This window comes from Mycteria americana, chromosome 4 (assembly GCF_035582795.1).
Source record: "Mycteria americana isolate JAX WOST 10 ecotype Jacksonville Zoo and Gardens chromosome 4, USCA_MyAme_1.0, whole genome shotgun sequence".
Taxonomy (NCBI): Eukaryota; Metazoa; Chordata; class Aves; order Ciconiiformes; family Ciconiidae; genus Mycteria; species Mycteria americana.
In genome coordinates this window covers 72,247,654-72,275,300 of record NC_134368.1, presented here as the reverse complement: position 1 = coordinate 72,275,300, position 27,647 = coordinate 72,247,654, and the positions used below count along the sequence as shown (strand labels likewise).

At 37.7% G+C, this 27,647-nt stretch overlaps 1 protein-coding gene across 12 annotated transcripts in view; it reads right to left on the bottom strand.

The window, feature by feature from the left end:
* MAPK10 (mitogen-activated protein kinase 10) overlaps positions 1 to 27,647 on the bottom strand; it is a 181,625-nt gene that overhangs the window by 80,759 nt on the left and 73,219 nt on the right. For 6 of the 12 annotated variants that reach the window (XR_012775595.1, XR_012775594.1, XR_012775596.1 and 3 more), the window contains exons 1-3: positions 15,177 to 15,210; positions 13,558 to 13,629; positions 1,373 to 1,542 (exon numbers count right to left, since the gene is read on the bottom strand). Coding sequence is in view for 9 of the 12 variants with exons in the window: in XM_075500876.1 (XP_075356991.1) it covers positions 1,373 to 1,542; positions 13,558 to 13,629; positions 15,177 to 15,200 (266 nt within the window). In the remaining 3 variants the exon portion in view is untranslated. Of the gene's footprint in view, positions 1 to 1,372; positions 1,543 to 10,705; positions 10,778 to 13,530; positions 13,630 to 15,176; positions 15,211 to 27,647 lie in introns of those variants that run through there. The other 6 variants (XM_075500878.1, XM_075500879.1, XM_075500880.1 and 3 more) reach the window with 5 other exon arrangements.

Below are 27,647 nucleotides of genomic sequence, written 5' to 3'. Positions count from 1 at the left end.
ATGTAACACTTCCACATCTGTATCATCAAACTGTAAAAGGTCTGTTATAGCCTTTCCATGCTGCTCAGCCATTTCAGGGGATTTGTGTTAACTTTCACTTGAACTTACTTGTCTTCTGATTTGATTTTCTTTCCTAAGGCATTATTAATTTTTGCCTGTCAACTCTTAGTATGAAAGACAAATTCACAGACAAATTGACATTGTTATTGATTTTATTTAGCTTAATCTCTATGTTTTTTTTCTGTTCATAATTGATCATTACAGCAATTCAGTTGCAGAGAGGTTCAACAAAATCTGATATTCCTCTAAAACGAATAGAGGATAGTAAGTAGGAAGAAAAAACATCTGTTGCTATATATGGAAGTGGACAAATAGTGCAAAATGAACATTAATAGTACTCAACACAAAGTATGTTTCTTTCCCAAAGCTGATTTTAAACTAACCTTTAGCCCTTTCGTGTTTAAGATATGAAATAAAGTCCTTGATCATTTAGATCAATCTTTGGACTTGTGTGGCCTCAAAGTATACTAAGCACTGGAAGTGACAGACTAAGACCTAAGGATGTGTTGCTAATTGTTGTTACACTGTCAATTATAGTGCCAATGCCAATGATCCATGGAAGCCCACTTGCCCCTAGGTTAAAGGAACCTGTTGGTTTACCACTGCCTCCAACTGTAAGGTAACACACACTACATCAAAGTCAGAAAAGAGCACTGATAAAGATGACAGATAGAATTAGACTTCATCTCTGATCAAGTTATAGATAAAAGATTGTGTTAGTTATCCCAATACCTCATAATTAAACAGATAACAAATTCCTGCATAGAGACATTTAAATACAAGCCACTGAAATTTAAGAGCCATCTCTAAAAATGCAGAGGCAAAAGCCAACCAGGATATCACAACTCTTGAACATAGTAAGTTTGAATTCCATAAGCCTTTTATATTATTTAGGAGAGCTACTGAATTTGTGTCTTTTGTTCACATTATTCACATCACTGCAACGTCTCTTTTAAGAAATAAAGGAAACATTAGCAGTTACCTCAATTCGAAAGGCTTCCATTCTGAATACTTGAGAATGCTATGGGATTGCACTGTTTCCGGAAATAGTGCCACAGTTGTCAATTATGATAAGATCTTTCTCCCGCTTTCTTGCTAGTTACATTTTGCTATGTGGAGAAACAAACCTAGTGCTATCATTCTCACCAGCAGGAGAATTTATTAGCAAATGACTAGGCTCCTTCTGCCTCCAGATGTCTGTTGCCTGCCTGTTATTTTTGCCATTTTAGAGAATGTCTGTGGCTAGCAAACTATGAAGAAATGCAAAAGGCAAATCCTATTTAAAAGCATAAGAGAAACTGCTGATACTTACCAAACTATTCCCTGAGCCCCAGAGCCAATAGGTTTTAAGTTCTGGTAGCGTTTGAGAACTGTGAAGGTTGAGTCACCTACTTCCACGCTGTAGAACTGGTTGTCAACTTTGCTTTTGCTCATGTTGTAATGTTTGGCAATATATGACACATCCACTTGTTTCCCAAATCCCTGTTGTACAGAAGAAGGGAAGGGGGGAGGGAGTGGAAAAAAACACAGAAACCAAGGCTGGTAAAACATCAGAATATGGATAAAAGACAGTCAGCCTAATTTTCCAATATAAATTCTTGTCATTTTAGGCTCATTGTCAAAGATCTACATGAATCCTCAAATGCTCTCAAAGACTGTATCATACCCTCTTTCACCCAGGAAGTAACCATAAAAAGCCACTGATTAAAGAAAGCTAGTGAATTCTCCGTCTGATGTTTGTGACACAGTTACTCTCGACTACTGGTCTCTGCTTGCCATTACTGCTGCTTTATGACTACTGGCTTATGCATTAATGTTCATTCTGCCCTCATTTGTATTGCAATAAATAACTTCAAAATGAGAAGACTTACATCAGTGTAGAAGTGGGACAAGAGACATATGAATTAGACTCTTCATCATTGGTCAGATAGAGCAAGTAAGTCTCTTCACATGAGCGCTAAAACTTTCCCTGAGCATATGATAAAGGCCTTGGGAACCTTTCAACAGGAGTTGCAAAAGAAACAGAGCTGTTTATGAGATGAACTATGAACTGACATGGCTCAGTATCATGGAGAGTATTCAGCAGCTCAAAAGATCTTCCCAAGTTCTGTGTTCCTATGGATAGAAAAGTTGTTCTTGTGACCTGACAAATGCATTAGTCCTAAGCAAAGGCTAATTTTCATGACACAAAGACAAGTTACTGTAAACTTTTTATGCTTGCACTGAAGCTAGCACTACAGAGCTGTAACTTCATCCAAATTTGTAGAATTACTGTGCAGAAACTTACATTATAACCATTTTACGACTACTAGTGAGCTCAGTTCCTTGAAGACTATGGAGCAAAGTATATAGTAATTTGAGATAAAAACCAGAATTTAGTGTTTGTAATTTAGGATTCTATACTACATGATGCTGAGCACAGGATGCAAAAGTTCAACATATTACAACAGATCTGTCCTCAAGTAGTTGACAATTCACTTATAGAAGTCAAGACTTTTCCAAATGCCTCCTATAAGGAGAAGCAAAAACCAACGTACCTCTCTCTGCCTGTGCATTTATTTTCAGTGCTCACAAATGCAGCTTCTAAATTTTCTTATTTGCTCTGTTATAAATTGCTTCCCCAAAAAAATCTGAATAATCAACTGTGTTATGTGACTATGGACTGCTAAGTTGAATTTGGATGGAGCAGGGAAAAATGTAAAGTTGATTTGGAGAATATTATTTTTTCAGTTTAAAAGGACATTATTTCAGTGTTCCACAAAGCTGGTCATTGAAAACAGATAACTGACCTTGCTGAGAACTTGGATTCTCAGATTTGCCTTAGGACGATTAATATTATTTTTCTGTCCGTTATCTCGCTGGAAGGCCCATTGTCACTGGACAGTATTGGTTAATGCTAATCACCTCATTTAGAGACTTGGAAGCATTTTAATAAACGTAGCTGATCATTCAAACAGAAAATCTCATTTCAGAGGAGCAATTAGAAACATTACATTTACTCGTTAATCAGACACAGGGCAAGGCTTTTTTTTTTCCCCCTTAATGCAGAAAGCGAGAGATTTATGGACACTGACACAGTGCTAAATTCAAGCTTATGGAGAGTGAAAATGACTCCGAAAGATTTTGAATTTTTCTCATCTGAAGACAGACAGACATCATCTGATTCGCACTGTGTAGCCTTAGTCTTAAAACTCCTTCCATTATGTGAAGAGAGATGCATAAATTTGGTTAGCTCAGCTATTCACACCAGACCTGGAACTGAGAAGCTTTATTTTAATAATATGCTCCTGATAGACAGGAAATAATCACAGCTCCCTCTGGCTAGACAAACACATTTGCAGTGTGGTTTTTTCTGATGTCATTATCAGAACAATGCAGACGATATTCAGCATTAACACCCGTTACTCTGAAACCAATGTTATATAAAGTGTCAGCATAAAAATTGCATTCCTTAGTGAGCCAGACTCGTAGCCAGCTCCTCTGGAAGTACAGATACAGCAACTTTTTTAAACAAGCCAGATGACTGTGTCAAGGCTTGTGTGAGCCAGGCCTGCCATAACTTGTTTGCATCCTCACTCCCGAGCTACCCAACAGTTCATCATGTGGTATGGAGCTACATGGGTAAAGATACTTTGTCATTCTACATTTAGAATCCTGTGCACTTCAAAACTACTTGCTTTTAGGTTAGACTGACCCTGTGAACTGCTAGCCTCAGGAATCCAATGCTGCCTACAGTGGGATTTCTGAACTACTGCGGTTCCAGCAGGCGGTTATTTTAAATCCAAGAATGTCTTAGAAATCAATTAAAACAGCTCAGAAGCAGCACTCTGTAGTACCTCAGTTATATGGATAATTAATGTATGCCATCACTTCAACCATTTCAAGAGCAATTAAAGTGATGTTGATCAATGGGATGCAGAAGACCACAACTAGTAAGGCCTGGTCAGAACACAAAAGTGTCCTGATGAGCAGCTCTCCTCTGCATAACACAGACCATTCCTATGACAATCTGCTCCTAATTGTGTATGAGTAGGAAAGGTAAAGACTGTTTTGTTTCTCATGGAATTTTTTTTCTTTTTACATTAATATTTTTCTCGAAGTCTGTCTACTTAAAAGACTGCGAGCCATTAGGAGCTTTGATAGAAAATATTAACATGAAGAATTACTTATAGAATTCCAGAGAGCCTGATTTAGTTTGAAGTTCACTCCAAGCAGAATGCCTCCTCTGAGTGACAAACACCTCAGCTTTGTGGACAGGCCAAACAGTCTCCAGGTCATCTACCAATTTGCCTCCTCCCTTTAAACCCACACTGCTAAAGAAAATAAAAAAAACACCTTACTCTCTATATTTTGCTGATTTTTACTAAAGCCTAAATAAGCAAAATGAACACAGTAAGCCTACTGCTTAAGCCCAGAGTACTGCTTACTTTTATAAGAACCAGGAGATGAATAACTATCCTTGTCACAACTGTAATTTAAATCAAATCCCTTAATCAATGAATTAACAGCGTTATTGGATTAATCACATTTGATCAGATCCCCAAACCAAGATGACACGTAATAAAATCATGAACCATGTTCAAGTTGATACAACAGCCAATTCCTAAATAAGTACAAGGAAATGGCAGTTTTGTTTCACTCTAAAATTAAGCTAAAAAAGCTTTTCCCATTAGCAAGGATATTCATATTCTTAATAGAGCACATCAATATTAGTTTTAGTTTCAAACCCTGATTAAAAGGTTCTTCTCAAAGTCTTCACATTTCTGATCTTAAAGAAACCTACACACCACATTTTGGTCTCGTTCTGTTCTCAGTGCTCACTCAAACCCCTTCTAGAAGCCTTAGTGTTGGTATAGCACTTACTAACCCCTTTCCCCATCCCCCATCTACTCCATGTAAGCTATTTCAGATTCAGGTTTTACTGCATAATGTGTACAAGTTCTGTACTGGCAGCTTAAGTTAAACCTTTGATTATCTGACAGCAGAAAGGAACACAGGGCTAGGAATTTCCAGTATACACTCTTCTGTATACACACCTAAACCAAAAACTTATTTCAAATGTGATTGATACTGACATCTTAAGAAACTAGGAATTAGCACTTCATTAAGAATTAACTGGGGAAAGGTAGGGTATACATACACATGGTGATCATGTTTACTTCTTAGGATATCACAGTAAAGATGCACAGGTCTTGTGTAGAAAAGTGAATTTCACTGAGTTAATAAATGTTCAGGTGAACTTCAAGTGAACTTGGGCAAGCTACAATACCAGGGCCCCAAAGTAATAGTAAACATTGCAGGTGTGAAACAAAAGCAAATTTCTCCATCCTTTTCACTTTGAACAAAACACATCTAGTTTCTCAGACCTCTGTGTAACGTGAAAGATTATTCCTCAGAGACAAAGTATGCATTGGAGTGCCACTTGTTCTTGGTTTCCACAAATATTTGGACAGTGGAATTACATTGCTTCAACACTGACCAGAACTTAACTTTCATTTCACATGTACAAGAATGCACACACCATTATTTTCTCTTTCTGGTATCTAATTGAAAACTTCTAACACACACCTAATGCCATTCTCTTTCCTCCATACTGAGAAATTTAAAAGAAGTAAAAGTTTTTCAAACCTGAAAACACAGCTATCCTTGTTGGGTGACCTAAATGCATAGCCATGTCTGCAATGATGTTTGCTTTGTTTAATATCCCAACAACTGAGGAGGAGGAAAGAAAATTAACTGTCAAGACTCAAGCATTTGAGATGAAGGAAAAAGATACTCTCACCATTACTAGATCCTTAGAGAAGATATATTTTGCTTTCAAAAAACAATTATTTAAAAATTTGGTGAAACTCGAATAACTTACTGCCTCACACACAGCTACAAGTTGTATTTTTTTCCTTTTTTTTGTTTCACAGCATAGAGAACAAAAGAGAGGGTTAAAAAGCACAACAGAAACAAAATTATGTTATTTTCAGTATTATGAGGTGAATTGTTTCCTGATATCCCATTTTATTTGTCCATTTCTACCCCGTAAAAGAACTCTATTTATTATATTTCACTGAGAGACCTTTGTTTCTGAACACCATTCCTCCTATTATTCATGAGCCTAAAATATCACAATTTCTTACAGCTCAGTATTGCATACATCTTAGCTTTTATAAATACAAACCATGCTAATGGCAGTTTACGTTAAATTGCTCTCCTTTGCATTTCCAAGACAATGAGTGCTGTCACAGAGTCTGTTAGCAGGCATCAGCTGAGGGGAAACTTTACCTCAATATTAGTATCCTTCCCTGTCTGCACACAGAAATACCTACAGGAACACATAAACTTTTAAGGGTGCTACGATTCAAGGCTACTGAAAATAACTAAATGACTCCACACATGTGAATGCAGGTGAGGAAAAGAATCAGATGGAGACTGAAAGGCTGACTCCTAATTTGCAGTTGGCACAGCGCCCAAAGATGAGCAGGATACAAAAGAGAGGACTTCTGAGCTAGCAATCACAATAGCTCCCCAGGGGCCCCCACGTCTCCACCCCATCTCATACAAAGAGACTGGTATAGAGGACAGAAGTTTCAGACACGGATGCCTTCGATTCCCTCAGGATCCGAAAGGATATCTTAAAGCTACAACTTGACCTTAAAAGTCAGATGCTGAGATTATACAAATTGAAATTCTGAAGCATGGTAAAATCCTCAGAGTCTTCTTGCCAGCTCTGAAAATGTACAAACAGGCAAGCCCTGCTCACCTGTGCGCATCTGCTAAGTCAACAACGCTATTACTTAAATGGCTATCCTCCCACTTGTACAGCTGTAATTTTCTCAGAAGATTCAAGTGCCAGAATTCTGGGATGAACAGAGATTTACTGAACCTTTGGCTTTGGATTTAATGGTCACAGGTTTTGCTGTGTAAATCTGGATGGCCACAGAAGCCACCACTTGAGAAATACAAAGTATCTTTGCATAGGTAGGCCTACTAAATTATTTTTCATTGTGTATTCTGTATATACCACATTTATGGCAGAAATATTATCTATTTTTCTCACGATAAAGCCAGACTTCTCACTTATTCTCTCTCTCCCTGAACTCAAAAGTCCATAGATAGTGATCAAATCTCCTACAAAAAATATGTTTTTCATCTTGTGTGTGTTTGGGTGTAGTATTTTTATCTTATCAGCCACATCACACCACGCCACAGTTCCCCATTCTTCCATCTCATTCCCATCCTGTAAGGATTGTATTACTCACCCAGTCTTCCTGATTTTAGTGTGTTTTGAGTGGGATTTTTAACAGGTTCATTCTCTGCCTTCTTTTAATCTGTCTCCAGCAGTCTTGTCCTAGCCCCCAATCTACCCCCCTCCTTTATGAAGTCAGCCTTTCAAGCAGCCAACTGACCCTTTGCAAACAACTCAACCTTGATTGATTAATCATTGACCTTTTTACTAATTTGCTTTGTTCACTCTATTTTAAAACATCGTATTAAAACAACTTATTAGATAGAGTAAAATATTCATAAATGCTGGTTGGGGGTTTTTTGTTTAAACACACTGTCCTTGTTTAGCCTCTTCTGAGATTAAACCCAGCCAAAAACCAAAAACCCAGCAGCTTCAGAACTGGGTCTTACCTAGTTCTGATTACACAAGAAGCAGCAGGACTACCTTCTGTTTCCTTTACATCACTATCTACTCAAAACACAAAACAAAGCACTATTTACATATTCTTCACTTGTCCTCCACATGTTCAGTTTAACTACTTTTAATTGCTCTTTCTTACAGGCACAATATTGTTGTAGTTCATTTGTAACTGTGGTATCACGTGTTGCTCAGAAGTCACTGTGACCCAAAGGTGTCTGCTTCGTTCCAGGCCAGACTTCTAAGAGATGAGCAATATGTGAGTACCTGCACAACAAAACAACTAGTTCAAAATGATTCCTCATTCCCCCGATGCCTGAAGAATTCAACACTGACACACAGGTAATATCCAACCCTGGACATTGTACCAAAGAAGGTAAGGACAAGAAGACTGAACAAGAAACACTGAGAGAAAAGATTCCTTGAGAGTGAGGTTTCTTTATGGACAGGAACTTAATCAGTGATCCAAATGGAAAATATAGCCAAAAATACAGGAAGGAAAGATTTAAGAGTAGGTGAGAAAGCTACAGTAAAGACGTTTGGAAACATCTCATTCAGGCACAGCTCCAGAGATAGGAAGCTAGCACAGACTCACTGTGGAACTGTGTCCAAAACAGAGGAAAGCGATGGCAGCAGCCACATCGAACTCGCAGGAGAAATAGGAAGAGAGGAAACACTGCAGTTTATATTAATCAGTTTGTTCTGAGGCCCTAGATTTGAAAAAGAAGCAATAACATGGGAAAAAGCAAGATACAATTAAGATTAGGAAAGAGAAATGGGATCACTAAAAGTTGGCCAAAACATCGCAACACTAAGAAATGAAAAGTACACTCAATTTATCAACAGTAGTGAAGGGAATATAGAAGCACAGTGTGTTAAGAGCATAGGAGAACCAAGATGGGATTAACTGCTTCTCTGTATTTATTGCATATATTGATAATACAGTATATTTCAAATGGTTTACACTTCTCAGGAAACTGGAATTACACTGAAATACTGGGTATTGTTTAAGAAGCTTTCTCCTAGTATGCAAGCAGGGCAGCAAGAAGACTGACTACACAAAATGCTATGCCCCAATGCACATCATGGCTTCTTTTAAAAAGAAGGGTAAAGAAGAAGCACATAACAACTGTACAGATGAAGTATTCAACAAATTTAATTTCTCAATATAATTATATAGTTACAGTATTTGCTGTGAACACAAGAGCTAATGAAAAGATTCTCCCTTTTATAAGTAAAGACTATAAGGAACTGAATAATTTAATCACACCTTTTGTTAGAAATAGACAGGTCTTGATACTATGAAGTATCATTTTAGTCCTAGAAATCTAAGATATAGGTCACTGCTCGTTGATGCCTTATGAATACCAATTAATCTCCCATTGGACAGAAGGCATAATTATAGGACATTCTGCATCAAGACACTTTCTTTAATGGTCAAAGTAGTAACTCCATCCAATCTGATTAAAGCATTAGTTGTAATTAAACTGGTCTATCTAAGCTAGGATAAAATTTAAAAACAGACCAGGTGAATCAATGAATCAATGGAGAGCAATGCAATTAATAAAGCTGGTCTTTTCTGTATGTAAAATGAAAACTTTTCTAAAATCATGTGATTTTTAAATGGTTATTGATGCAATATTGCATCTAGGAAGTCTATACATGTTTTGTTCAAGACAGGTAAGCATGCCATGGAAATAAAGCAAGTTAGCAGAATACGGGGGGGGAAAGATATCTAGACAGAAATTAAAGCTTTTAAAATCTTTCTGGTTTGGGTTTTTTTAAAAGCACAAATTGAGTAGAAGTTTGCAAAAATACCCTCAACATGCAAACTAAAATTTCATTCTAAGGTTTTCTTCCAGTGGCATCAGTACAGCACCAATTCCAATTTCAGTATGCAAAAACGCTGACGTGAAATGGTTTAAATGGGCAATAAAGACTACTGATGATGCCGTACCAAAGAACTAGCATGTGAATTTACATTCCCGATTCACATTTCTTAACGTGCATGGCCAGGTCCCCAATACCTCATCTCAGTAATCCCATGTCCTGCTTTTCTGTTAAAAAAATTAATTGTTGCAGCACTACGGAAATACTGTGACATACAAATTCTAATAATAAAGATGTGTTTTTCAAAGACAAGAAAATTCAGGACTACTGTTCCAAGTAAAAAATTTGTAGAAGTGTATTCTAAATAAAGGTATCCTATGCAGCTACAGTTTAGAAAACTTGAAAATTCTGACAGGCTATACACATCTTAATGTTGATTAGAAAAAAAAATTGAAAAATTAAATGAAGGAAAATGTGGATGAAGCAGTCGGGTATCCTTTAGACATTGTTAGCTATTATTCAGCACTTAAACTTTAATGTCCTATTCTACTCAGAATATACTACTTTGCATTACGCTGTACTTCAATAAGAATGTATAGGGTCCTACAGATAAAACATGTTGGTGATATCAGCCTTACAAAAGTCTAACGAAATTCTATAAGCCTAAAAAAGAAATCTTCTTGTCCTACCTTTCTATTAAGCTAGAAAAGCAGATGTCCTTTTCCTCAGCCTTAAAAAAGATGGCTGTTTCAGAACATGATTTGGCTAGCAATGTACAGTAATGCCAGACTTAGGTATTTTTATACTGCGGGGGGGGACAGGGGGGGACGGACGGACGGGACACACGGACAACGGACGGACGGACGACCAGGGGAAGGCATATTTACCCCACTTATGCTACTGAGTATTTCTCAGGAAGGGCTTTTCTTTTTTCCTTAAGTTGGAAATCCTTAAGATTCTATTCCTGCTAAATTAGCATTTAATCATATAAAACTAGTATACTCAATGACATAAGCTCTGTGTCAAGAGGAACAGCCTATAATTAGGTATATGTCACTTTCTTTCATAGCACATAAAGCTATGCCTTTTAGGCCATGAGAGAGAAATTGCCACAAAATATTTATTACAAGAAAAAAATGTCCACAGTAGTAACAATCATTGGAGTACTCTTCAGTATTGTACCTTTATAAAAGACACTACAGCACAATTCTGTATTTTGTAGGAAGTCTGCAGTGATGCACAAATTCCAAATGGAAGCAGGACTTCTATTCTACACGGTAAACATGAGTCACAAAATTGCAATAGTCCATTAGATAAATTGTATATTCTAGTACACCATCACTAGAGGCTCTCATCTTAACAGGTCAACAGGACAGGATCAAACTATACCACACTGACTTTTTCCAATATCTGTTGCATGCTTATATAGTAGAAACAGTTTTTGCATTTGTGAACCACATGAAAAAATTACTGAGTTGAATTATGTTCACTGGAAACTACATTTTTGTGGTCTGTTGTCTAAATACTGATGAGATCCTTGTCAGTTGTAGACACTTCAAGATTTGAGTGGCAGTATCTACCTCTTGCTGATGATAACCATTCTGCTGTCACATCATCATCTTTTGTTAACAGTAGTACCTGAACCTCTTAGATTTGCTGATTCAGCTGATAGAAGTTTCCCAAAGGTACAAAGGAACTTTACACTTAGAGCAGAAGAATTACTAGTAAATCACAGGGCATTTGATTTCCACATTAGCATTATGAATAAGCATAGAATAAAAAATATTACTACCTGGAAACTGTTGAATAGTCTCTAAATAAAGATCTACATGGTTGGACCAAGTATTACCAGGATACAGATATAACCCACATCCTGCCCTATGTAATACAAATGAACAGCATCCATGACAGCTACGGTCTTAATGCAACAAAACACTTAATTTAGAGACTGTTCTTGTTCTTAAAGCTAACTATGTGCTTAACTGTTATTTGGATCAAGGCCTATCTTTATGGAGAGAATAAATTAACATGAAGCCTGATCCAGCTTTTATTCTCAGGAGAATAAATCTGAAGATCTGAAGACCTTGAAAAGGTATTTGTGCAATAAGTGCTTGAAGGATAGAATCTTGTTTCCTGCAATGTCAGGATAGTATCTCTTATATGTATTTATTGGATGACTCCTCTTTGGGTACCTGCTGTAGGTGTTAAACATGAATCAGTTTCATTCAGTGATAAAAATTAATCAAAAATGCTGTTTATTTAATCATATATACTTTAACAAAAACATTGTAAATATGTTTGATTCTCTATGTGCCTCTGAACACCTTTTATTAATTCAGGGTAACAGCAAAAGAATAATTACAGTGGCACATTTCCACTAAATCAAGAACCCGGAGTGCAGTGACAGAAAACACTGGCTATACATGGTCACGCACTTATTGATGCCAAGACTAAAGGAGCACTGAACATAAAAGGAAGTGATTAAAAGTACCTTTCCTCTGCACGTGTAAAACAGAAATGTTTCTGTACAGCTCTGCTTTGGTCTAAGTAAAAGGGAGAGTAAAGTTGGCAAGCAGAGCTATGCAAAAAACTGTATTCTGCACAGTGAAAGTAACTTCATCAATAACGTCTTTTTCATACAATCTGAAGGAAAACCCTTTTTTGCAATTTTTGCAAAATTTTGTTTTTTTTTTTTTTTTGCAAGCGAACTCTCAAAAAATTACAAAAATATTGTTTGACAAAATCCTTTCTTCTCTCAAAAACAGTGGAAGAATTAAGCCAGTTAGATAAACATATGCACATGAATAACAGGAGATAAAAAGACAGAAAAGACAGTTAAACAGATTATCAAACTGAATAGCCAAGATCCATCCTAGAGCTGATGATTTACTAAGTGCAAAGCCAACCTTCTCAGCAGAACAAATATTTAGTACTCTTGAGTTAAAAAACACAAAACAAACCTCCCAACACCTGTCACTGTTTTGTGTTAAATGCTTACATACAAGTGATAGCCTCTTTTTTTTTTTAGAATTGTACTTTTACTTACTTGGAGCCCATAAAGGGAAAAAAACAGTGTTTACCACAACTCCATTTCTAAGAATGCAGCATTGTTCTCACCCCTCAAAAAATGAAGAATGTCCCTAATGTCCCTCCAGCTACTTAGATTACTGGTGTCCCGTCTCACCAAAAAGCTTATGAAGAGACAGAATTCAAACACAAAACACGGTTCAGAAGTGAGCAAAAAAGTCCTCTTTCATTCATGATGGAAAAACGTGCACACAGATTTGTGACACATATGTATGTTAACTAACTTAATCTAACCAAGAGAACCAAAAACTGGACAAATCAATACACTTTTTCCTTCGTATCACAAAGTTAGCCTCGTAGACTTCCAAGCATTGTGACAAAACAGTTTCAAGGGTAATTTAGAAAGACAGAATTGGCTATAGTGCAGTCTCATGACTCCAGAATCTGCACAGCACGTGGTGTTCAACTGGAGACAAGACAAACCCCACAATTTTAATTACCCTCCCTTCACTTCTAGTAAAGGTACACTAAGGCACAGAAAACTGTAGTCACAGGCTACAGTGTAAAATGCTCTGTCTCACAAAAACAGAGGGTAAGATAAAATAGTTTTAATTTGCATATTTCTGTGAAAGCACCTGTGTACATACATTTATGTTGTTTGATTTATCATTAAGTTTATTGGAAGTACAGCCAACATTTTTTCTGTTTGCAAACTGTTTTCTATTATTTTTACCTAAAAAAAAAATCTCAGAACACTAACTGACATTTTAGCAAAACAAAATTAAAAATCATGAAGAGCAAACTACAAAATAAACTTCAAAATAAAAAGAAAAGTAATTTTTGTGATGCATTCTTCTATTTTTTTATATTGACTCTCATTCTTATAACCAGTTACTCGCAGTAAGATGCTGCAATTCACTTCTACTTTTTCTTTTATTATGGCATGAACTGCAAAAATGAAGTACAAGTATTTACTGTACCTTGTTTTACCTGTAAGGAACACACACCTGACAAAAGGCAATCTTCACATCCAGAGTAGGTTCACCACAATAATACAAGAAATGGCGGCTCATAAATACCTGCAATTAAAGAAAAGTAAACATAGAAATCTTGTATGTCTGCTGATGTGCAAGTACAATGCAGCTCTATCTACATTTGGATTATAAAACCAACCTGACTTGCTACCCAGCTCATGAACAACAAAAATCAGTTAGAACATTGAACTGTAAATAGGCTCTAAATTCTTTCCGATGCTTATCAAGGTTATGGCCTCAAATATGACTTGGTTACATCTGCAAAGTTTTACGGTAACTGATGCCATTACCTCAAAGTTTATCATGTCACTTGTATATTCCTACATCAACAAAAATAAAAATCAGGTCAATAACATTCTAAACAATCTGGGAATGGGAGACAGTTGTTATTATTATGGGGAGGAAAAAACCAAGTCCTAAGTTGTCAAGTACTGGGAAAGTTATAGAAATGGAAAGACTAATTACGTCACTGTATAAATTCATGGCACAACCACTTTATGAATATTACATGTAGTTCTGGTTCTCATCTTAACATCTTACAGCTAGAAAAGTTACAGAAAAGGGCGGTAAGAAGGTTCCAAAGCACATACAGATTCCTTACGTGAAAGAACTGCACAGACTGAGAATTTTTTTTTTTTTTTAGCCTAGAAAAGAGCTGTCTGAGTTAGAGATATGCTGGAGATCCATAAAATGAGTGGCATACTCAAAAGTGAAAAGGAAAACACTCTTCCCTGTTTTTAAAATAAAAGAAGTATGTGGCATGAAATTAAGTTATCAAACAACAGATTCAGAATCAGCAATAGGAGAGAATTCTTCGTACACTGTTTCCTCAGACTGTGAAACTCCATGCTTCACGTTGCTGTGGATGTCGTAAGTCAACACTAAGTCCTAGTATGATTAGGCAAATTCACATAGAGAGGAATCTGCTGAAGGCTATTAACCTCAAAAATATCACCTCTAACTCAAGACAACCCTGAGTCACAGTCTGCCACTATATGCTCACCCTATTTTTAGATTCTTTCACAGGCATCTGATACTGGCCAAGGGAGCCATACAATAGACTAGACAGGCTTTCTTGTGTACCCTACTACAGCTGTTTTAACTTAATTCCATAGTACCACATTCAGGTCTGACTAACCAATCCTTTCTTAGCTGCATTCTAGCATGGGACATCAGTGAAAAAAACCCACAATAATGCTATCGGGCTGAAATAGGTAGCTATATCACAAGACTTTGGAGCACACTGACGTTTCTGCATGACTCCACTTCAAAAAAACCCAAAACTTTTAACAGTACAATAAAAAACCAGCAACTTCTACGTAAAAAGAGGTAAATAATATAGAACTTCATGTTTTTCTTTTAAATATAAGCTCATTGCAAAGACTTAAAAAACAAAAAAACGCAACCATCACTCCATTAAGATACAGCCATGATTCTGAAACACTATGTGCCTCCTTACGGCACTTGTCTCCAATAGGAACAATTAACTAACTTCAGGTATAAATGCCACTAAATAAGACAAGACTTAATTTGGAGTAACTTCATCTCACACAAACTGATGAGGACTTAAGAAACTACAAGACAGTACTCACCAGTACTTGCCAAATTGAATGCATGATGTGCTCCCACACGTTTAATTTTTAATGAATGAATGAATAATCCTGTTATGAAAGCAAGTGTATGACCTTTTTCTGCATCACGTTACAGTGTCTGAGATTGCTGCCTCATTGCCCAGTGAGTCATTACCAGAGCCTCACATTCCACATAGGGTTTATATTAAAACAAGAAGGAGAAAGAAAGACATAAAAAAAGCTTTCAACATTAGTCATATTGCCAGTGATTCTGGAAAGCCAGCAGATAATTACACTCTCATGCTGCAGATATATACACTATGAAATCCTAATGGCTGGATGCATTATATTGCTATAGTAATCAATGACTGAAATGTCATTAGTCATAACACACCACATTCAAGACAGCGTCTAACAGTGGAAAGTGAAGAAAGGAAGGGAAGGGAAGGGAATTGCGGAAATTTGGTTCCTCACTGAATTTGCTGTGAGGGTCTACTGAAAGACACGTTTTGTATTATATATGCATTACTAGTCATACACAGCTCCTCAGCTTTCCACAGAAGTGACTGTAACTGTTAATAGTCACCCTGGGCAGAGCAATAGAATGGTGAATTTTATGAACTGGAATACATTTTATAATTTATTATGTTGTCCTTGTATGTAGTTACTGCATATAAAATAATAGAAGTATGGTATGTTTTAATGGCCTGGATTAATACTCATATACCTCTGTACATGAGATATATCAAATGAATCACTAGAGAGATGAGATCCTCCAACTGTACACCAGGAATGAGAATACCTTTCTGTAGCACAGAGGTCTGTAACACTGTATAACCAGGGCAAAACAGATTTGAGTTCATGTTTTATGTAGTGCGCATCTTCGTATATTGAATTCATACAAGATTCCCTTCAGCGCCCTGTAAGTAATTGCACATGTATGTAATTCCTTCATGCAGAAAATACATTCACACTCAACTGCGTAAATACCCTTGATCGTACCTCCTCTGGTGCTAGCTGACACCGCATCACTAGAGACATTGAAGGAGTGTCGGTATAAAGCGAATAAAGAACTGGCCTGATGCTGAGATAATTGTGTAACAACATAAAGCAGTTATAAAACAAGAAGCTACTGACAAACGGCCTCACTCACGAGGGATCTGAGCTTTAGGTGAGAGCATAACCATCCAATATTTCTTTACCCTACTGCTGACACTTTATCTTTTCAACCTTGAGCAAAATCACCAGGGTGGGGAAAACTGGGAGAACGGAACAGTGCTGATACGACAAAACACCTTGTAATTACCCAGGCTGGCATCCAGCTGGGTAGCCAGAGATCGCAGTAGCGTCACAGGGAGAAAACCTGTCTATGAAACACCAACACCACAATTGGATCTCAAATTTTCATCAGGATCAAGGCATCTCTATGCCAGAACCCGTAAAAACATACAAGTCTCAGCAGCAAATACATTATCTTCTTTGAGGCAAGACAAAACTAGGAGGCACTAAAATAGGAGGAGGAAAGTAGACATGAAGGCAAGAGTAAGAAAATCCTGAAAATCCTCTGAGCTGTCCAGTGGCACAGCCCGCAAGTGAACTTCTGCCTGGGACTGTGAAGACACCACTGACGCTTGGCCTCTACCTGGCCTGCTGCTTCGCCATCCTCTTCTTCACTCCACTCCTCCTCCCTTATCAACAGCTCCTCTTCCAAACAGAACATGGGCTAATGACATGCCCCAACTTCAGGCATGAACTTCCCCTTCCCCTCAGCATTGCTGCCAAATCTGTCTTTTCTGGAGAAGGACTGTTTATTTTTAATAATGCTTATCTTTCTCTCCAGGGGTCAGGAGGATTACCTCATTATTATTCAAACAGCTCTCTGAAGACTGAAAGGATTAAATCAATACTACTAGTATAACTACTGAGAGCAGAGAGGAAGCCATGCAATGACAGTAGACAAAGCAGACTAGAAAACCAATAGTAACTGTAGTTCTCAAATATAGCCTCCCGCAATAAATCTTTCTGCTCATCCTTGAATTCTTTCCTCACCCTCAAAGCTATACAATGTTGGTACCCAGTGAATGTCTGGGCAATTTGGCAACCAGTCTTTTGGCCTAGGCAGCCTTGTTTTCCTTCCCTGACTGCACTATTGTGTGGAAGAATGGTTAAGTGACAAAGGACACGACTTGATTGATGTGAGCAATCCAGCCTTTGATAGGGCTTAGGAACCAGAGGTCACGGTGAAACTTCCTTGAGAACAGGAAGTAAGCAGAAGGAGCACTTGGTAAACAAGATAAGAGGAACCAAGTCTGGCAAATACCGATAGACCCCTCACGTGAGCAGTGCGTGAACGGCGACCTTGTACCAATCATATAACTGCTTTAAACGTGTGGACAAGCTTAGTTGTCCAATGGAATAATTGTTGCTAGTGCGTGCTTTGCTTAGCTTCTATATAAACCTGTCAAGTAATCTGAATAAACGAGAACGATCATACTCACATCGAGACTCATCGTTACTCCGGGTCCGTCTCCCACTCCGACACTATTGTTCACATAATTGGCTTCTGGATCATGAATGGAGAGCCTGTGTTTGCCTTAGGCCCAATAGATGGAAAGTTGGAGCCTGAGGGGCCTGAACTGTTGCTGTACTGGTCTGAGGAGAGTCTCAGCACTTCCATCCACCATGTTGCCTCTAAGTTGCTTCTCTAGCTGACACTTAACAAGCTCTCTTGTCTGGAAAAAGCATCACAGTCACTTTCTTTTCAGAAAATATCTCCATGATCGTTTTTTACCCCTGCGTCTCCTAATCAACAGGCACATCCTTCATGCCCAATGGATGTTGTCTTGGCCTGTCAAAGCATATTTAAAGCTTTTTTGTGACAATTCAGAAGACAAACATGGAGTCTCAGGAAAATTCCATATAACTTTTTAATTCAGAGAGACGAAGGAGCCAGCTGCTCTGCTGCGATACTGCTTTCTTCATCACAGCCTGGACAGGCAGGACTCTTCACCTCACCCCACAGCAAAATCATCTATGTCAAATACACCAATCCAGGGTTGAAACAACGTTCTTTATGAGAAAAGCTGCAGCAGCTGTTTGACATGTATGTAAACCAGTGTTGCCGCAGTTGAAATGAATCAAGTCCCAAACTAGCCCTGGTGCTGTTCTCACCACCTCCCACACTCCTGAGGCTGTACTGAAAGGTATTTACATGTCCTACAACAAAACAAATTGGAAACAAATCCTTCAAATCCTAATTTAAAAAATAACCCTATGTGAAAAAAAAAAAAATTAAAAAGTACAAGTTCCAATTTAAACAGAAATCAAATGGCAGCTGAAGATATCATAGGCAGAACTACTTCTATCTAAAACATTGCTAGATTTAAACCTGGCACAGTACGGCTGCAAACTGGAAGGTTTTAACAGAATCACACGACATCCCTCAATAATATGCTATAATCTATTCCCAGTCCCATCAAGTGTGATAATCTCAATAATAAGCAGAAACTATGTATATTCATGTCAAGAGCCAAGTCCAGCATTTCTGCTTGTTTGATATTACCATCCGAATACATCACATGTGCACAACGGGTACAGTGAATGTGCTCCCATTCTTCACAGGCATGTAGTTCTATACTTGTGCTACAAAAGGCTAATTAAAGTATTTATTGCTGCCTCATTATATTTCATTCATGAACAGAAAGATTCAGAGAATGAAAAAAATTAATGAAATAGCACAATCATTTAAAGTTATTTAAAAAAAAAATAATCCTGTCCTACTTCAGTGAGAGGGGGCAATTTATCAATTCAGCTGTCACTTAAAAACCTTCTTGAAAAACACTAATGTTCAAAGATTAACATTTATGAATTATTAATGCTTCCTGTTTTGAAAAATGTGTTTGACTCATTTCATGCATTTCCAGTACTAGAATTCCTCTCTACTTCTGAAAATATATACTCTCATCACAGTAGTTTAACAGTTCTCTAAAGATTTGAGCAATGCTCTCAATCCTGTAACTATTTTTCCTTTACTGAAATTTGGCTATTCTGCTCTGTATCAACAACAAAGACAACAATAAAGAAGTTACAAAATATTGTCAGGATACTGCATCTTTCCATTTTGTATCTTTGTATCCTGAATGTATGAAATAATAAAGACCTGACCAAAGTTACATAGTGTGAGAAAGAGTACCGGAAAGCATGGTAATTTCTGATCCCCAGGCTCCTACAGAGTTTCATACGTGGGCTCTGTCTTCTTTAACATGCTGGATCAAGAAAGAAGGGCTGCAATTTGCATGAATTTTTCATATAATTGCTGCCAGTTATGATTGGGATATACGTGTCCAAATATCCTATCAAATTGGTCTTCAAAGACCAGACCTTCAGGCTTATCAGCAATTTTTATAGAACTTAATTTTTTTTCCACATCTAAGTTAGAGCACTGCAACAACAGGGCATTTTCAGTATCAGCTTCAATGAGACCCACTGCTTGGCAAGAAGCTTCAAGACCTGACAGAGGATAAATATGAACTGAAACTTGCAAGTGGATTAATAATACACAAGGAGAGCGCTTCTACTGAGAGTGTTTTTCTGTTATGTCTATGCTCTCATTTTAATTATTCTTGGAATAACTGGGGAAAGCAATGGTGTGAACAGGGTAATTATTAAGGTTAAATCCCAGCAGAAAGAGATCATCTTCCACTGGGATGAGAAGTGATGGCATGTAAAAATTCACAAGAATCATGCAAGCAGCTCTACAACTGAACTGCTGGAAGAGAAAAGAGAGTGGTAAAGGAAGAATTTAGAAATAGCACTGAAAATACTTTTGGAGGAAATACATATAAAAGGAAAAAAGAGCATACAAACTCAAAAGATAGGGGACTGATAAACAGGTTTTTCTAATGATCACAGCTCACATGCAGAAGACAAAAACAAATGAGCTCCATGTCTGGCCATGCTACCAGCTTCCCGTGTATTCTCAAGTCAATTATTATGAGTCAGATTTCCACACTTAACAATACCTGGTGTAAAAGCCCAAGTTATAACAGTTCAAGATATCACATACCTAAGTAATACTTACTTTTACAAACAGGTACTATCAAAGAAAGAACCTCCTCCTGTGAGGTGCTGCAGCAGGTTAATTAGTCAAAGTTTGTGATGATCTTTTCATAATGTCTCATACCAACTTTTAATTTGTAGCTGAATACCTTCATTCTCTGATGCAAATTCAAAGAGAAAATAAAATTTAACCACTTCCTAGAGGCATTAAACTAGACTTTGATGTTGGAAGCAGCTCTGAATTTGCACAGGATGAATTTGCACAGTGGTAAGTGTGCAAGACCATGGCTACTATTGTCACCAAAAAATGAAGTAAACCCAGTTAGAAAGAGCTGAGCACAGTAAAATACTTACTACTTGCCTACCATAAGATAATAACCTTTACCACAATGGTAAAAGCAAGATTCCCCACACACACACCCTTCATTTTTTCTATTCTATTTTTTCTATTCAGATAGATGTAACCATCTATCTGAGATGGTTACAAATTGAGGTAACCATCTCAGCACAGCTGAACGAAAAATTCTGCCCTCTCAGGAATTTGTTTTCCTCTATTAAAAAAAAAAAAGAAATCAATAAAAAGCTGTTCCTTAGATAAATGTCAGTGGTAAAACTGCCTGAAGGTATGTAAAGAATCACTTCAAAACTATTTTTAATACACTCCCAAGTCAGAGCACAACCTCCAAACCTAATTCAAATTTAGTTAAATTTGCCTTCAACACAGATGGCCCTGGCACTGTATGACTGGTGAAAATGACATATATTCTATAGAATACATAGAAAAAAGTACCCAATTACTGTCTGCATCAAGCAGTATCAATAAAATTAATAGATTTGACTAAATCTATTAATTTCCAATTAATTCTAATTAATTAATTAATTAATAGGAATTAATTTCTAATACATTGAACTGTATGCTATTGGATCTCATTCTTAATATGCTGCTCTGTCATGCAAGTTAACCACCCCATTAACGAAGGGTGCATGTAAAAAGAATGAATATCCTAGTCAAAAGCAAAACTCTAACTTCGGGAGCAATGTATGAAAGGCCAGTGCACTTAGATCCAGATGTAAATCCTGTTTCAGGGTACCTTCATTTTGTGGTACTACGGTAGAGTAAACAGCAATTTCTATGACAGTTTCATTCAATTTAGAGGAAAAAATCATGGTTTTGTTGACTTAAGGGGAACAAATTATGTAAACAAAATAATATTTAGCCATGCTTTTACTTATTCGATAAAAAATATTACACTCTATCGATGCTCATCTTTCCTATATCAAAGTTAGTTTGACGGAAATACAAAAAGCTGTTTAGGACTATGGAATAACTTGCTTAACTGAAACTTCCGTAGTTATCATCATAACTTTAAAAGAACTGTATAATTGGCCGCTGAACCGAGTTGGCCAATTTACACCTCACAGTTATTCAGGAACAGAATCGCAGAATCACTCACATTGGAGGGGATCTTGGAAAATCTATTATCCAACCTCTCTGCTCAAAGCAAGGACAGCTGCTTCAGTTGTTTGCAGTGTCAGGATGTTCAATCCCCGCCTTGGTTTGTATTTATATATTAATACAGTAGCTACACAACTAAAAATACTGTTACTCCAAAAAATGTAAGAGGCTTAGTTCTGGATTACAAGCCTGTGGCCATCAGCAGATTAGTCTGTAAACTCTGCAGCTACAAAACAGCTTATTTCTCAAACACCTAAAATCCAGATTCCTTCCCTTCTGAAAAGCTTTTCCCCTCCTAAGCTTTAATATTTGTAAATTTTAATTATTCCCATAACAAAAACACTACTAGAACTACTCATCTCAGGGATGCAAGCAGGATTTATTGCAAAATCACTGCAAACTGTTAATATTAAATGGCAGTTGCATCTAGTTTAAGAAAACACAGAAAATATTTTGATACTTTTCTGGGTTGTGTTGATTAAAACTCTAAATGTAGAAGAAAAAATTCTTAATGGAGTAAGAAGAGGCCCTGTGTTTCTGATGATTAATAATTAAATCTAATATGATGCGAGACTGGAAAGAACAGCTTGTCTGCTGCTGGACTATATCCATTTACCTACGCTGCTGCTGTTTAGAACATATGTGATGCTAGTGACAACTTCTTGCATAACACACGATCTGCAAAAAACTTCGCTTACTATATTTAGCAGCTAGATCAAAAATGAAACAGAAATAAAACTATCCGTTACTACAAGGAATAATAATGATAACTATACATCCAGTGAATACAATTAAAGTTCTAGGGTCTGACAAAGCAATGAGAGAACTATTTAAAGAAAGCGTATCTACTGCTGCTGAGCGGTGTTGCTGCAATAGTCATTTGTTTTCCCATACGCAAAACCAGAAATACAGTAGGTGATTAACGCAAAGATACAGAATTGTGAAGGGTATTGTTAGTTACCTGTTATACAGACGACTGCAAAGTAGCACATTAGAAAAAAATTTACAGTTTTGTGAACTCAGACTGGACAGGTAAGGAGTGATTAGAACCAAGTCATGTTCCTGTTAGGTTCCTGTATACAAGTAAAACAAGGAACAGCACGTTAAAACGCAAAGGTTAACTGTCACAAGAAAGTAATTTTATTTTTTTGTTTTCTTTGTTCTGTAGCATTGGGACAAAGTGACTTTGATAAAGTCAGAGGGTGGGAATTTCAAAGATGGTAAGTAGAAACAGTTATTCATGTACATTTATTTTTAGACCAAGGAACTGATTTATTGTTGCAGAAAGTGCACCGAGGCCAGGAATTTAATACAGGAATTTGAGCCCTACATGAAAAGCAAGGCTATCCAGGTTTATAATAGCTAATGGTTACAGCAAATAAGATGTTCTGTTTTTTTACTTCAATTAGGGTCCTCGTATTTGAGGCCTACTGTGCAGGTAATGTCCTATACGGTTATTTACAGAATCTTATACTTACCTGTGAATCTTCTGTGAGAGACCATGAGAAGCACATACAAACAGGACAGCCAGAGCACTCCCATGTTCTGGCTTTGCTGCAACAGAAACTTTGCATGTCTGTTTTATGAACTACAGCAGCCTTTTCAAGCCTCTGCCATTTCAGGAGATGTATTTAGAATCTCTCTCTGTTTCAAGGTTCTTCCATTTTTAATAGGCTGTCACAGATTAAATAAAGGAACAGAGACAAGAGATAATGGGGAGGAGCGTGGACTTTCTTGAATCCCATGGCCAGTCTCCATTAACCTGGGATGCTGGCTCACTTCAAATATTACCTCACAAAACACTGACCCCTGCAGAGGGCTCAGCAGTTTATTTCAATGGGCAGGGATTTCGGAGAGCTGGGATGTAACACACTCAGAATTGTGCATGAAAATAATCCTAGCCTTGGTTCTTTTCCCAAGTGTGAAATAGCCAGCAGGAATCGTATGTGCCAAATTTAATCTACTTTCCTGTGCAAGTGGCACAAAACAACTCAGATGAAGTTAAAAGAGTAACACTGGAAAAAGATAACTCTGCTGCAAAATACCTTCCTGTAGTTGTTATCTTTTTGTAGTAAATAAAAACATTACAGCATGAAAGACTGCATTTTCAGGGGCCATCATGTTCTTCTCTACTTGCAATTGCAGAACTATTTTTCTAGTTACATTTCCCAGTTTCACTTTCTGAAAGGAAATTGTTCTCTCTCTCTGAGTTTTCGTCACCATCAGATCATCTCATCATATTCTTGGAGATACACAACAGAATATGGAGAGAGCATAAAGACACCTTTGGTCTTACTTTGCTGAGTGGCAAAAGATTCAATGATTTGAGGGACTTGGGGATTAACCTTTTACATCAGACACTATCTATTCAGAAAAGTGTCTCATCCATTCCAAATGGAAAATTTTAAATGCAATTTTTCATAAGCCATTCATTAAAACAACCAAAGAGAGAGGAAGAGAGAAAGTGATTCATGAAGGCGAACTAATACAGCAACATGAAAGTTTCTACAGCACTGAAATGGAAGGTAGCATATCAAGATTCCAGTAACAATGTAAAAATTGTTCTTCACATCACTGCGAACTAAGCTGAAGGTGTAAGGGCAGAGATGCCCTCTTAGCATGTTCCTTTTAACAGAAGAAGAGCTTCTCCTAGTGCTTTGGTAAGAAAAAAGAAGCCAAAGAGGCAAACTGGGCAATTTTCTAGACAAACCGTTTGGGAAAAGAGAAAATGGAAAGCAAAACAGGCTGTTTCATAATTTTTCCTTCCTCATCGCCACCAAGACACAGAGACGCTAGCTCACACATCTTTCTGACTGCAGGGAAAGGCTCCCTGTTATGGGTAAACACCAATTTGGAATTGATTCTGCCAGGCAGAGGCACACAGCACCATTTAAAAGCATGGGCACCCCCACAGTTACAGAGAAATGCTGTAAATGCATTAAAGCAGAGATACAGTGCAGATACTGTAGCCAAACAGGTAATTGTCTGCTTCTCCTATTCTCAGTTAGCTGTCGAAAGTTTTCAGAAATACTTGACTCTGCTGAGGAACCAGGGAGTTCAGAGACAGGAAATAAAGGCTTGCAAAATCTACAGAAACACACAAGGTCAAACCCCTCATATGAAATCAAGATTTTAACTGGTACTGAATATAATTCAAATGTGAAATGACATCAAGAACCGTATTCTTTCTTGTAGCCCAGCTCCCCTCAGAGCTGGGCAAAGGGGTGAACAGCAACAAATACGGGTATCTGATCCAGTAAGCCAAGGGGGCTAAGGACAGTACAGGAGCAAGTTTAATTTACCTGGGTACACCACATGAATTGAGGACTCCTTTCCTCTCCACAAAACACTGCCATTAATAAAGTATGGTATAACCTAGCAAGAACAAGCTGAGCATCCTTGAGAAAGTCTTTGCCACCAGAAGAACTCCGTGGTGAGTAATGCCAGGAAGCAAGAGAGAGAGAAAGACTAAAGAATAACTTAAATGACAAACCTTTGTATTACTTTGAAAGAGTTTGGACTGGAAGATCCACGATGGGTACCACAAAGTAAAGAATTTAAGTAGTACAAGAACACAACCTTATCCTACTTTTGACTGTCTAAATGTAAGTGCAAGAGTAATTCTCAAGCTCTTCCATTTAGCACCTTCTTTTATATTTTTCAAAAAATGCTGCAAACCATAGCTTGCTCTTCTCATGTTTTTGGCTCCTTCTTCAGCTGTGACTCAATTACCAGAGCTCCCCCACAGCTAGAACACCTTCTGACGTCCACAGCGTGTGGCGGAGCCCCCCACCCCGCGTAAGCAGTAACCACGGGGCGGGAGGGGGGAGGGGGGTGTCCTGATGGCTGCATCCAGCTTATGCGGGACTTCGGGGATGGATGGCAACAAAGCAGCCACGGGCTGTCTGGAGCAGTGACCTAAACCTCTTCCTGGTATGCAAATATGACTATGAGTCAATCATCTCACTCCCACAAATAGTGAGCAGCCCAAGAGCCCTTTGAGCTCTCCTGCACGGCAGTGGGCTGCACGCCAGGATCTCCCCTTCAGTAGGGACGCCTCTCAAGCTTACTCCTCGAGGTTGAGAGATTCCTTGCCGCAGCAGATCCTCGGTAAGTGACTAATAGCATGCTAAACTTTGAAATCTTAGCTAAGTGATGTAAAGGATTGATTGCACATATATAATCCTTTAGACATAAACCGTTGACCAAGCCTGGGACTAGGACTGGATCCAGCTGCACCTAGACTCCTCTCTGAGAAGGAGCTTAGAAAGCAAGGGGGTCCTTTCTTAACCTCATGACTCAACAGGAGCATTTCACTGACAGTTTCATCCTGTCCTCTCTGCAGTAAATAATCAAGTGTACCTTGCCATCAAATCTTGTTAAACCACTGTCGCATTTACCATTGAACTTTGTTAACTCACTGTTTTATATCAATAAAGTATATTTTTGCTTCTCTCTTATGAGTGAAGTGCACTCTCACACCATCCACAACACAGTGCCAAGCTTTCTTTAGGCTCAACAAAATAGCAAGGTAAATACTCTTTATTTTGTCCAGCCCTTCACACTCGATTAATTCTACTCCCTATAAATAATTAACCTATTTGCCTAATACTCATCCCAGTTAGACTAGAAACTTAGAGAGTATAAACACTACACATTTTGTAAAGCTTCATACACACATGCCATCACATCAGTATAACATAGCAGGAATAATAATCACACCCCTTACATGTGTGCATAATGCATATGATCATTTAAAGAAGAGAAAGCTCTTAAGGGAGACATAAACCTACATGCCTTTTTTGTTTTAGGAAAATCTCAGCGATTTAGCATGTGCCTAAGGCATAAATGCTTCCTAGAGCTCCCCATGGGGACAGTGCAGCTTCACATTAGCCTTATTGGAGGCCTGTGCTCATAAACCATAACACAGCCCTCGCACAATTCCACTGGAGCACTGGCATTCACCATCCTAAACTAGAAATGTAAACATGAATGAAAAATATAGAACTTGGTCATATGCCAGGGCTCTAGAGTTTTAGATTAAGGTTTCAGGGTTTTAACATGTTTTTTGGGTGGCAGCCTTTATTGAGGGCTCAACAGGGGATCATTTTCTGTTTCTGAAACATGTGTTGGGCAGTAAAGTCACAATCGCACTTAGCTCTTTTCTTGCAGCAGGCAAGGAATATATACCAGAAGAAAGCAATTGCCATTTGAATGAGCAACAGACCAGCAAACGTAAGGTCTTCTGGATTCACTTCCTAGTGCTTTTACACTTTTCAAATGTAAACCCTTCCTGAACTAGGCAGAAGCTAGCAGCACCTTGCCTAATTTTACTCTTATTCAGTTCCTATCTTCTAGACTTCTCAACAGGTATGAATATTATGAAAAACACATGAAAAATAAATATATAAAAAATATATGAATACTTTTATTAAACACTAGGAGACAAACGTCTCAAACCTGATGGACTGTGACTCTTTCTAATATGCTGAAGTTCCCACACTACTAATAGAGCTACTGGAACTGCATTTTCCAAACTGCAGTATATCCAACACTTCAAAAAATATTTCTAAACTAGAAAGAAAACCTTAACAGTCAAAATTTCAAGCAAAAAAGCCTATTAGAGTACAGGAAACCACAGATGAATTGAAATATTTAGTCTTCGATTGATTTTCTCTGATTTCCTCCCCCCCAACCAAATGTTTCTGTTCTGTTAAAAATACTTTTTGTAATGAAAAGTCTACCAGCATTTTCTTCAACCAGCTGTAGTTAATAATATCTCCTAAATGTATTCCTGAGTCTAAATCCTCAAAGTTCAAAAAAATACATGCTCACATGTAGCCAGCTTCGAAGAAAACCTGATCCTCTGCTGGAGACGTCTGTGAGGTGCTTGTGCCATCTGAGAGTTGCCAGTCTGGTCACAGCCTTTCACTCCGAAGCTACGCTGTCTAGCAGAAAGAGCTTAGGATCTCACAAGC